Source organism: Pyxicephalus adspersus, chromosome 3 (genome assembly GCF_032062135.1).
Source record: "Pyxicephalus adspersus chromosome 3, UCB_Pads_2.0, whole genome shotgun sequence".
Taxonomy (NCBI): Eukaryota; Metazoa; Chordata; class Amphibia; order Anura; family Pyxicephalidae; genus Pyxicephalus; species Pyxicephalus adspersus.
The window spans coordinates 93,775,205-93,788,255 of record NC_092860.1 but is presented as its reverse complement, the minus strand read 5'-3'; the positions used below and the strand labels follow the sequence as shown (position 1 = coordinate 93,788,255).

General features: G+C 38.7%; 1 protein-coding gene across 2 annotated transcripts in view; it reads right to left on the bottom strand.

Moving 5' to 3' along the window:
- AP1AR (adaptor related protein complex 1 associated regulatory protein) overlaps positions 1-12,867 on the bottom strand; it is a 27,942-nt gene extending 15,075 nt beyond the window's left edge. The window contains exons 1-4 of one of the 2 annotated variants that reach the window (XM_072405719.1): positions 12,692-12,867; positions 4,130-4,178; positions 2,347-2,373; positions 788-813 (exon numbers count right to left, since the gene is read on the bottom strand). In XM_072405719.1, coding sequence (XP_072261820.1) covers positions 788-813; positions 2,347-2,373; positions 4,130-4,178; positions 12,692-12,765 — 176 coding nt within the window. In that variant the 5' untranslated portion in view covers positions 12,766-12,867. The remainder of the gene's footprint in view (positions 1-787; positions 814-2,346; positions 2,374-4,129; positions 4,179-12,691) is intronic. The other variant, XM_072405718.1, reaches the window with a different exon arrangement.
- Positions 12,868-13,051: the final 184 nt, after the last annotated feature.

Genomic DNA, 13,051 nt, shown 5'->3' with positions numbered 1-13,051 from the left:
GCTGGATGAGCACAGGGGGACCAGGTAAGTAAGGATGTACAAAATCTCGGGCTTAACCATCCTTGCAGTTTTTTTTTGCCCGAGCGAAGGTCGGGCTTAACTGCAAGGAGGTTAATGAAAATGGCTAGGAAGGGTCAAATCAGTTGTTGAGGTACATAAACAATGATCGTTTGTTAACATCTGTGTTCTTTCCTCATCATTATGCAGCATTGGTTTCTACTTATTACTAGTCCTGTAGAAGACTATGAGCATTACACTGCATCTGCATTCTTGTCAAGGACATACACTAATAGCTTTTAGGAAGTCATTAACGGATTTCAGTAAAAAAATCAAATGACCTGCATACAACTGCTGTTAAAAGACTTTCCTCTTGAATATATCATAGCTGTATATAGCTACGATAGCTGTATATAGCTATGATCGCTGTAGCTGCATGTTATTCAGTTTACAGACTCCAGTCCTGTTATCTTAGGTTGAAGGCAACCTTATTGATTTTTTAACACATGTAGCTTACACTGGACTCGATGGAATCACATGTAAATATGTTTTCATGCACTTCTATTGATTTTAAGGGAAGTGCATGTATGTTAAAAAGGGAAAGTGGGAATGGTCGGTCTCTCATCTGAAACCTACCCTACAAGTCAATATCTAGGCATATAGGCAATGGAAATAGCCTCTAAGTATTGAATAGAAGCAACATTGACTAACTGTACTTTCAAAATAACTTTCATTTGTTATAGTTTTTAGAGTATATAGGTTCAAAGTATTGTACAAGAATATATCTTACCTCTGACTACTCCCTGGACTTTCTCCCTGTAAAATAAAAGAATGAATTAAAGACATTTTTAGTCAAAGTAGATAAGATCATCCGAAGGTTTAAAAAAAAAAAATAAGAAGTATATTTTACTTAAAAAAAAAGAAAAAATTGTTTGTGAGATTACAGTATAAATTTATTTTTTGGCGTCTATTGCACAACACAGGAATCTTATACTTTTGGGTTATACTGCCATCTTCAGGAGAACTAGATACAGACACAAAAAACTTGCAGGCCACACAACAGTACCAAAAGCACAATCATAGACAGAGGGATGGGACCCTCAAATAACCCCATAGTGCAGTCCAGAGGGTACTCCGTAGTAACAAAAGAACACAATTCGAGACTACAGACATACCCATTAGTAGGCATGGCCAATTCTGCGAGCAGCAGGAGAGTATCAATCAAGGTATTAGGACTGTATCCCTGTGTATCTAAAAATGACCTGTACTGAGAGCTGACTTTTCAGACCTGGATCCAAAATATACATCTTGCCTGGTTTGATTTCCAATTCCTTACCTTAAAGACCTTAATTACTGACCCAAAATAGGTAATGCAGCTCAGGTGTTCAGCTTGATACCAAACAACTTTTACTGCAGTTAGCTGCATGATTATTTCAGGTGTATAAATCCCAACTTTACATCATTTAATATTCTTTAGAATGAGTTCAGCAATGGTAGCTTACATATTCATTTATTACTGGTCCTCTTAGGAACAAACATGGTGCAGCAGCAGCTAAGGTTCTGGGTAAGAGGCAAGGCCTAAGGCAACCTGAAATAGGCAGTATCATAATAAGACCAGGCCGTCAGATGACCAGATCACAGTAGTGCGGCATCAAGAAAAGATAGACAGAGGATATAAATGACCCTACAGTTGGTAAGTAACACCAGTAGAGATTGTAAATTGTGAATGCCATATTAGCATTCATTGATGTGTGAACATTATCCCCAAGTTTACATCAACAAAGAAGGTAAAACAGAATGTCACACAGAAGCAGTGTCAGCACGCTATTATCATTATTTCAAAGGTGACCTACAGTACAGAATTTGCTGTAACAAAATGTGTTGCATTGGCAAGTCAACGTTTTAAAAAGGGTAATTTAATATATGTTTATGGAACCTTATTGAATATTCAAGGGGAACTATGTAAAATCAGCATAATGTAAAGCAATGTGTGTTAATAGAAAGTTTCTTAATATAAGGTACAACCTATACAATGTGCATTGCAACATGTATGAAAAATGAAACATAGTTCTGGCACCAATAGGGTTATGATCTAGAATTCTTTGAGATAAGGATGTGACAATAAATTATGTTTTTATTTAACTATATTTTTTTTATAAGTCAAGTATATGTACTTGGCTTATAAAAAAAACCATACACGTTAAAAACATTAATCAAATTCACTAATTTATAGGAACAGGATAGCAATACAAAATGCATAAAAGTAGTTCCATCACACAGAGGAAGATTTCAAAACTATACAGTCTAGTAATTTCTCTACACCACTGAAAAATGTTTGAATCTACTTACCTCATCACTTTCTACAAGATTTTCAAACTGTTTAGAGGAGAAAATAAAGATATTCAAAGTTAACCAATTATAACACATGTATATATTGTATTCCATCTAAATGTGTACTCGAACTGAATATTCTGAGGTTCCCAAATACCGCACACACAAGAGCGATCCTCTGTATATTAACACAGCACCCTGCCTCAGTATTGTTCTTATGAGATCTGTCTGGAAGGAAGCAGTGCCATCTTTACTATTGGAGAATATTTATTTCTATGCTTTAGACAAAACAGGAAGCAAAAAAAAAATCTTTCCAATAAATGAGTGAATGAATCTCACTAGTGCAGACAAATTAAATCAGTGTTTTGGCTTTAGTAGCTATAGTCACTTACTCACTGTGGTTGTAGCTGCATTCGTGCTTGTAGAGATATTTACTCCATTGCTTAAGTGGTGGTCAAACTAATATTGTAGCAGTAGTCAGGATTTTGGTTGAATGATCATCAGCATTCCTTTACTGCAGGTATGGACAAACTGTAGGTTTAGGGAAAGGCTAGTCTTCCAACACTGCCCAGTCTATACGCTCCCTGCTGGCTGCAGTGGTCCCCTTCCTTGGTTTAGTGGACATTTATATATTTCTATATTTTACAGGTTATTTCCTAGGTCTATCCTTCTTCAGTCCTTAATTGAAGTGCTGGCCACTGCTTATTGTCTTCTAAATTAACTCTGGATCCCGAGGTTGGTCCCTGGTCCAGTTCAGCAGGCGCCTATCTGGCTTCCAACTGAATGCACCTCCTCTCCTTCTAAAGCCACAAAACAAGGTTGTCTGTAGGACAATTTAACACCATTATTCCATTATCAGGGCAGCACGGTGACTCAGTGGTTAGCACTCTGGCCTTTGTAGCGCTGGGTTCCAGGTTTGAATCTCAGCCAGGACACTGTCTGCATGGAGTTTGCATGTTCTCCCTGTGTTTCCTCTGGGTACTCTGGTTTCCACCCACGTTTCAAAAACATGCAGTTAGGTTAATTGGCTTCCCCTCAAAATTGACCTTAGACTGGGTTAATGACATATGACTATGGTAGGGACAGTGTCATGTCAAATCATAGATTGTGAGCCTCTTTGAAGGACAGCTAGTGACATGACAATGGACTTTGTACAGTGCTGCGTAATATGTTGGCGCTATATAAATACGGTGTAGTAATAATGATATTGTGACTGACTGGAGTAATATTATTTACTAAAGTCATAAAGCTGCAAATTCCAACCTAGGATATCTCCCCAGAAATTTTTTCCAGCTGGGTGGGGAGAAGCTGTGGACAGAGAGGGCAATACATGACATATTTTGTGTTCTCGGTTGTTGTTGCCAAAGGATTCCAGTAACCCCTAAAATTGTGTCAGCTTTTTGCTGCCCCTATATTTTGTTCCAACTTTCTATTGCCTGCCCCCTTTAATATGCCTCATTATTTTTATATTATGCCCCAATTGTTTAGTGCCCCTGTATTGTGACTCCACTTTTCAGTAAAAACCAGCCGGGTGGTTGAAAAGTGCTGGATGGTGTGCCCAGCTAAAAAGGCCTGGGGAGAACACTGGAATGGCACTACAGTGATGCAAGTGAACAGGGAGGTGACCACTAGATTCCAGACATGACAATTACTATTAACAGGAAATTAGATTACAGGATGAGAGAACACACACCCGTAATACATATATGTGTTTAAGCATATAAGGAGTATAAATTTATCAATTCTTTTGGGTATTCTTAAGTGAGCAAGGATCAGATATTTAGGGAAAACAGATACTAACCTCAATTGTAAAATGTTCTCCTCTTGAACAGTTTCTGAAATATTTAGATCTGAAAAAAAAAACAAAAAAAAAACATACATGATTATTACTATTGCTAGCTTTGCCCCTAAAGGGGGAGGATGTACCCTCTCTACATGTCCCGGCATGGGAATTGTGTCCGCTATATGTGTAATTACCACTCGTATGAGACAAAAAAATTGATGGAAACTCCAAATTTAATGTTATCTTAATAATATAGAACAATTTTCTACACACATATACACAATATAACCCCTCACCCCACAGTTTTAAATTTCCACTTTGCACAGTCGTGTCCAGGTAAGGGTCTTAGTGGGACCATCCTAACCATTTGGGTGCCAAGCCAGAATATATGAGATGTTCAATGACTTTAATGTTGTTGCAAAATGCTCTTAATGCAATTTAATTTTTTTTTGTTAAAAGTACAGTTATCATTAAGCAGCATTAAAAATTTGTCTTCAACAAACTTTAGACATCCTGGGGGTACCGTAGGATAAAAAGCATGATGTATCAACTTACACAAAAGATATATATGTGTTCTTTGGTTGGAAAATAAAATAAAATTCAATGGTATATACTAATTATACAGTTGTTCTGCAAACAGAATGTCTTTTTGTAGTCTTTTTACTGGAGTCACACAAAAGGTAATATACAAATGCATGACAGAGACCTTAATAATGGGGAAGAAACTGAAACGGCATGGATATTTTATACAATTTTCTTCACACAATTTCATGAATCTGAATTAAAATGCAAACAGACAGGCACTTAAAGTGTTCCATATTAAGAATTATTCTGATTAAATACAATGCTTTTAAAGAATAAGCTAATGGTCTAACAGTGGGTTAGGAAACATTCAGAAAGAACCACATTAATTAATAACAGCTCTTCATGAATCATTTATGTGTTCTGGTCTGAGCTGCAGATAGAGGTTTGACTGGCTCAGTAAAATATGTAACCAATGACAGTTTATTCATAGCAAACTGCCTGACAATTGGGGTAACTACTGTGGGTACTACTGACAGACTCACTACTATAGAGAATATCATAACTGATATGTGACTCATTTACACATATTTGGAGTGTGGTACTCCCTCCCAAACCTTGGTATTAGTAAATAGGTCACAAAATTGTACCACCTCTACAAAATTAATAAATTATTTTTTCCTTACTGCTGGTTTACCTTTTACATGACCTACATGAAAAATCTAAATAAATGTTTTCATTGTTCAGGACTTTAAGGTATGGAGAGAGAGAGAGAGAGAGAGAGAGAGAGAGAGAGGAGAGAGAGAGGAGAGAGGAGAGAGAGGAGAGAGAGAGGAGAGAGGAGAGAGAGAGAGAGAGAGAGAGAGAGAGAGATCTTTGTGATGGCTGCTCCCTTGGCTTTGTCAGTTCTTCCATTTATTCTATATAGTTCACCCTGGCATTCCATTGTTTAATTGTAGGAGGCACGGTATGTTTGGGGTTTTTGTTTTAACATCTATGGGGTTCAATTACTTATGATAAATATGTTTTCTAACTGAATGCATTGTGGGGAAAACTTGGGTGATCCTTGGAAGTATCTCGATAGGGAAGATTGTCCTTTACTTCCTGTCCATAGACTCAATGTGCAAAGGGGAAATGCACTCTTAGATAATTGCCAGTGGAAAATGCGGTTCTACTGAAAGATATCCCTCTATTCCTGTTCTAGCTGCAAATCGAAAATGTGGATTTTCCCCTAAATTCATTCCTGGTAAAACTGAGGACAATCTAAACAATAGAGAGAGTGAACCTTCCTAAACAGGAGACAAGTAACAGTAAAAGCCTGACGTAGTTCTTTTCTCTACCTCCACCTTAGTTATAGTTTAACCTTTATTCCTCTTCAGGACTCACAGACATTAAAAAAACACCAGCATGTGAGCCCATTTATGCTCAAATAAGACAACTGTATTAGAAACCATGAAAACAGCAATATTAGGGATCCTTAGCTATAGCCAATTTCACTGAACACCAGGTGTGCCAGCTATGTGCGATTTAATTGCAAATAATGCAACTAAATTGCAGCTCTCTACTCCTGTTGGAATTTGAGGTTTGTTACATTAAAATAGTCTTGAACAAAATATCTATTAGCCAACATTTATAGAAATGGGAATAAGGGAAAAATACCGTGGTCCCAGTGTAGCTAAATAAGCCTCTTTAAAATGTAACTAAAGCCACAAATTCCCATTAGAGAGACTTTCCCTTACTTCCTTTTTTGTGCTCCCAACTGAAATCTTTCTAAAGTGAGATTTCCTTTCCTGATAGCAACTCAAAATCTTGGTTTCACCCTGTTTCAGTGCCAGTGCTCATCAGTACAAATGTACAGAAGTCATCTTCCAACTGGATACAAATGACAATAGAAATCTGACAGGAGTTTTAAATTACTTCCCACTTTTTCCAAAACTAAAATAAAAGCTACATTTAGCCTGGGAGTTCACAGAGGAAACATATTCTGCATGAGTAATCCATATGACGTTCTACTAAGAACCAAATTATAAAATATAGCAGCCAACGAGTTCTATGCTAGCTAGCTATACCATTTTGTTTAACCTGCACAAAATTGTGTCTTGCAAATAAGTAAATCATGGATCCCATTTTTTTGTATGGAACACAAATAAAATATGTCCGTGTCCCCCTTACACTATGTATACCAGTGAATAGGTTTACGGGAACCTTAGCGTAGAGCAGTGCTTTTCCTTTTCCATCATCTTGTAGTCTACCTGTATGCTGAGCATTGGTCCCCCCCAAGCCCACATCATTATATACAATACAGGACTGGTGATCCCCCAAACCAGGAGCTAAGCTTGAGAAAAACATAACACAGGTATGTAAAAAATTTCCTCTTAAAAAAAGTAGGCTGGTAGTATACTGTGTAAACTCTTAGGCCACATACACGTTAGATCTTTCACGATCCTTTCCAATGACGAAAAACTGAAAGATGCATTAATGAGCCCTGTACATACAGTGCTGTTCTGCTCTATCGAGGGGGCAGTGGGGAGAACGAGCGAGCGGCATTTGTATTAGAATCATTCGAGGATTCGTCAGAACGTATCCATAAACGACGTCAGACAAAAGCTGTATATACGCCAGATTCTCGTCCGATACTAGCCCTGAAGAAATAATGAGAACTATCTGACGTGTGCGCAAAGCCTTAGTCTGAATGACTAAAGCAGGGTGCTGTGTTGATTTCTGGAACCCTACTGGACCCTCCTACCAATCACAATTCATACTGAAGTAAGTAGTAGAGAAGTAGTAATCTAGTGATTAAACCTTTGAGTCTAAAATGAGATGCAATACGAACAGAAATGTTTTATTTAAAATGATCATTAGCATATTGATGAAGTTGGGGGGGCGCAGGTAGAGCAAAATATTAGCAAATTCAACCCCATGAAAAGAATTCTGCTTGTAAACATGGTAATCATTCCCTGTCTGTATTAGAAATGTATTTACTAGTTGGAAAGTGATTAAAAACAGATCATCCAAAAGGAGAGTTTATAGGTTATCTTTTTTATACACTTGCCTAAATATACACATTTCTCTGAAAATGCTGGTGGAACAAATATGCCATTTAATAGAGTCACAACATTTTATCAATCTGATAACTGAACACAATATGAAAACATAAAAAACTATGAACGTCTGAATACTTTAAGGATGCAGTTGATGTTTTTTTAAAACCACAAGATTCCTGTAAATCCCCTTGGCATTTATTCAGAACAGAGCAAAGTACTTTCCATCCATTTAGAAGATGGTTACTGGGTAAAAATCAGCCAGACATTTAAATGAGAATCATCTTTAATTCCTTATCAGAGATTTCATCATAGTGAAGAAAATACAAGACACAAATATGCTGTAACATAAAATACATAAAAATAACATTTTTACCATGCATTCTCTTTTTCAAAGAAATACATAAGCTATAAACTGGTCTTGTGTGGAACATGTACTGAAGGTGGTACTCTGCAGTACTCAGTGGGGAGGGACATGGAGGCAGTGAAAGGCTCATCTGTGGGCAGTGGCAGAGGAGTTCTTCTTTGCATTATACCTTGAAAACTCGCCTGTGTTTTGTGACCATCCCTACAGCTGAAAGCTTTATCTATGTTCAATAGGAAATGCAGAATTTGAGTTACATGATGTGCACATATGTTTACACAAGAGCTTGTACATAAATCTGGTTGAGGTAACACCCACATTGACTATGACTAGCTAACTGAAGGAAAGCAAAGCAAATAGCTGAAAAGGGTGGGCTATGGTCAGCACAAATCAGGGTGGAGTGGACTTCATGACTTGTAATCCATGGGAATGGAAATGAGCCTGAAATTACCTGCTACTGCATTTGTGGAGGATGAAGTGACCAGGTGAAATGGAAATAATCACAACAGGAAAAGAGGGAAGAAGAAAAGAATGATGATTTAACTAATGACTAGTGAGTGGTAGTAATGAATGTCTTTTATATCTGCCAGGGGTTCAGATTTCAGAAAAACGGTTTTCTTTATTCAACTGCCCTTATTTTTGATTAGAAAGTTAAAGAGTAAAACAGGCAGAAAACTGATAAACTCATACCTCTACCACAGGCTAATTTTCCTATGCAAGAAACATACCCATTTGACTGATAACACTGCTCTCCTCTCCTTCAGTCTAAAATATGCTGTACATTGGACTGCAGGAGCCAGATCAGTCAATATCAGGTACCACATTAGCCTAATTTAGAAACATACCTAATAACAAAAGGTCATAAATAATTATATTATTATCAGTTTGTTTTCTGAAGGATTATTACAGCAATAAAAAATCCAGTCCGGTAGCCCATAAACCAATAAGCTGTAAGAACTGAACTCTTCCCCTGCAGCAGGAAATCTGCTATATCACTCCTATGCTAGGACAATTTCTGTAGGTCACGTATTTACAGATAGAAGCAGATTGTACAAGTGACAAGACAACCTATTCACCTAATTATTGTCTATTGTGCTCTTATATGCTGGGGATACCTGCACACTAGCAGAAAATAAAAGCCTTCTAGGATTTAAAAAGATGGAAAAAATCAATTACAATGAAACCAAATAGGTATGCCTATCATAGGCAGCCAATTCCTATAGAAAATAGGTGTAAACTGTGTATAATGTACTTTGAACTTCAAAATTCATGACCAATTGCAATCCTATTTCCTATGACACACAAAATGAATCTGCAATGCACATTAATGAATTTAGTGTTACATGAATGGTCACATGAGAAGAGAATTTGTATTTGGGAAATCATCCCAAGACACCAATGCTTGATAGCAGATGGATCATAGCTGAAAGCCCAAAAAGCTATATTGTTTCTTTAAGGTAAACACATCCAGCTTTTATAGTTCATTCCTAACAAGTTCCCTATACCTCACACAGACAGAAAGAGCAACGCATACAGCTATTCTGTGTATGTTTAACCGAACTTGCTTTTTTGCCTAAATGCCTTTCTTGGTTCCTCTATCTTATACCACAGGAAGTATGTTTATTACCTGTTTTAGAGCTAGTGAAATCATCACTTAGTCTCTGTACACCTCTATGTATTTAAAGTTGCAAATGGTGTCATGCGCAACTGAGTTTTCGTGATCAAAAGAACTTAAATCCAATAAAGACAGAGGTAGACTAGGGACCGGAAATCTAGGGATGGTATGTTATATGCCAGTGGTTAGAATTTTTGTTAGTCATAATTAATGAATAGTACTTTAGATCATGAATATTTGACAACTGTATGTGAAGCAGTCATTTATTGACTTTTTTCTCCTTTTCATTTGTGTTCATTTTAAATGCAATAAAAATACTGAATGCTTATGTTGTTAGACAAAGCAGTCATATGAGTGTAGAGATTCAGCTTCTGGCTGTGTAATATTTCAATTCATGCAATCTATCCGTGCATTTTTCATTATCGAGGTTCCACTGTATTTCTGTGAGGTCAGAACACAGCCATAAAACATTTATATTTGCACTGATTTATGGGGCATTGCGTAGCTCCACTCACAAGGATTTCTCTCTAACAAGCTGTCATTCTCTTAATGCTTATGTAAAGACGCCTAGCACAATGTCAGCAAAAAATTTCCAGTTCAGGGAAATACAAAAATAGTAAAGGAGAATAAATAAATTACCCTGCTAATAAGACATACCCAGATCCTCGTTCTAAAACATTTATATACACACACACAAGGCTGCTGGATACATGAGTCCCCACAAAATCAATTACTTAATGTGCAGAATCTTGTGCTATAAAACCTGTGCTATGCTCGCACAAGGGGCTAGAAAACACTCTCAATGCCCAGTCTGAGTATTACGGAGCCTCCTGATTCACACTGGACAAACCAACTGTGTATGCATGTTATAGAAAAAAGGACTTTATGGGTTCTTGTTTTAGGTGAGTTGCACATGAATTTGTTCCCCATTTGGTTTTTCATTAAGATCTACTTATGAATGTTTATAAGTAATCATGGTGTGTAATATGCAAGAACTAAGTAAAATAACCCATGGATCTAACTGCAGTGAATGAAAACTGATTGGGTGTTTTGAGGTTTTGTAAAAAACATTTCCCTTTGTATTTCCTTAACCTCCTGAGCGGTAATAACCCTGAGTGTGGCTCGGGGTAAAAAAAACAACAGCTGATAGCAGTAACCCCAAAGCACACTTGGGGTAGCTAAAAAAATATTGGATAAAGACTTACCTGGTCCCGCTGGCATCCTCCACTGTCCTTCCTGTCCAATCCCATCCTCTGGCTACGTTCTCTTCCTCCGATCGCTCTCCTGGCAGTTCCTGGTGACGTTGGTGCATGCAAGGGGGTGTGACGGGAATTTAAAATTATTTTATATCGGATTCAATACAAAATAACTGTATTAAGTCCAATACAAAGTATTCATTATATATTTACTTATTATACACCCTTGTTTTAACAGATTTCTGTGTTTTTAATATAAAGTTTAATAATAGATTTATTAAATATTGTACATACTTTGGTAACAATTACAGGCCTACAATGTAAAATACATTTTCATGAAAGACAATGTACCGCTTTTAGACATATAAATCCAGAGAGAAATGAACCATCCAGGAGGTTAAAAAACAAGCAGAAATTTGTATTGTGTAGAGCTGACCTTTATTGACAAATGGAAGGTTCTTTTGTTAGCAGCCTCCTGCACCCAATACAAATAGCTTTAGAAAGTCAGTAACATATAAGCAAATTAGATACATGAAAATATAAAAATCTTAGGTCCTATGCTTCCTGCTAACAGAGATGTCCCTGGGAAAGCTGGAAATCCCAACATGGCCAATGAAGATGGCCAAAGACTCCAAACTTGGAAAAAGTCCAGAAGAAGATGGAAGCACAAAAGGACTATGAACATACCTGTGCTGGAGGAGTTCGTTTTGGAAGGTAAGTCCCACCATTATTAGAAGAATTAAAAAATCAACAACATCAACACAACGCAAGTCATTTTCTAGAAGGTAAGAATGTGTATGCTGTGACTATACAAACACATAGAGGTGCTATGAAAGGACCACCCCAGGCCTGACAATACACAGGACATGAATGAAGCTTCTCAGGTTATTATCTAGAAACAACGCTCTGGATGATGGACAACGCCTATAATAACTTACCATGATGGTTCATGCCGTCCATTTCAAATGTCAACTGGGACTACACTAGAGGAGTCTACTTATTAAGCAGTGAATATGACATTCATTGAAACATTCCTTGGTGGAGTCAATTACTGCCAAGGAAACACATTGACCTGAAAGATTCTCCAACAAAGAATGTTTTGGTGAATGTCAGATTCACTGCTTTAGAAAGAGACCACCAGGACCACCTAAGTAGTGGTTTGACTATACATGTAGGACTTGCAAGAGAAATGAGGACTCCAGCAGGTGTCCAGGGATTGTATATTTAGCTTGTAGAATCCAGGACACCTACCTGGCCAATAAGACGTGCCATGTCCCCATGAGACAATGAGGAAGTGACATCAGGGGACATTAGTATCATCCTACCCGTCATATCATTGTCAGACCACCACTCTTTCATATCTCCGGGCAAACAATCACAATGGCTACAATACAGGAAATATAGAAATATAACCAATCTAGTACAAGATGTACTGAAGGACCATATCCTACAATGACTGGCGGCGGCAATGATCCAAGGCCATACACTTGGGCTCCATGCTCCCATTGATGACAGGAAGGCCCCATGTCTTACAGTGCCAGGCACAGGACAGGTGCCATGATGTGCCATGTACACCTACAGGCTCTGCACATTGTATCCGGGGGCGGGGGACAGTATGGCAGCACATCGGTCACATTGCTACAAGCCGTGCCGGGAACTTGTGTCCTCAGCTGCCCGCTCACACTGACAGGACGTGCACAATACCGGTCAGCCCCGGGGACACACAACAATAGACCGGGCACCGACCCGGGGACACCACTGCGACACCTGGGAGCTGCACAACCATGTCAATGTAACATCGCCCTCTGTTACTATGCCCGCACCCCTGGCCCTCACACTCACCCTCCGCCCGCTCTCTGTATCCGGCTGCTATTCCTACGGAACAGGCTGCAGCACCGCGTCCAGCAGATCCCCATGGCATACTGACCCGGGAGCGCACACAGCAAGCCAGGGGACGCGCCTATGCGCGCTCTAACCCTGACAGCAGTGTGCGCGCCCCCGTACACCGGCACTGCGCGCTCATGGTGGAGACAGAGGGAAGTGATGTGTGAGGACGGCAGAGCAGGGGGGCGGTGCTTCATCTGAGGGCGGTAGAGTGGGTGGGCGGGCTTCATCTGAGGGCGGCAGAGTGGGTGGACGGGGCTTCATCTGAGGGCGGCAGAGTGGGTGGGCGGGGCTTCATCTGAGGGGACAAAAGAGAGA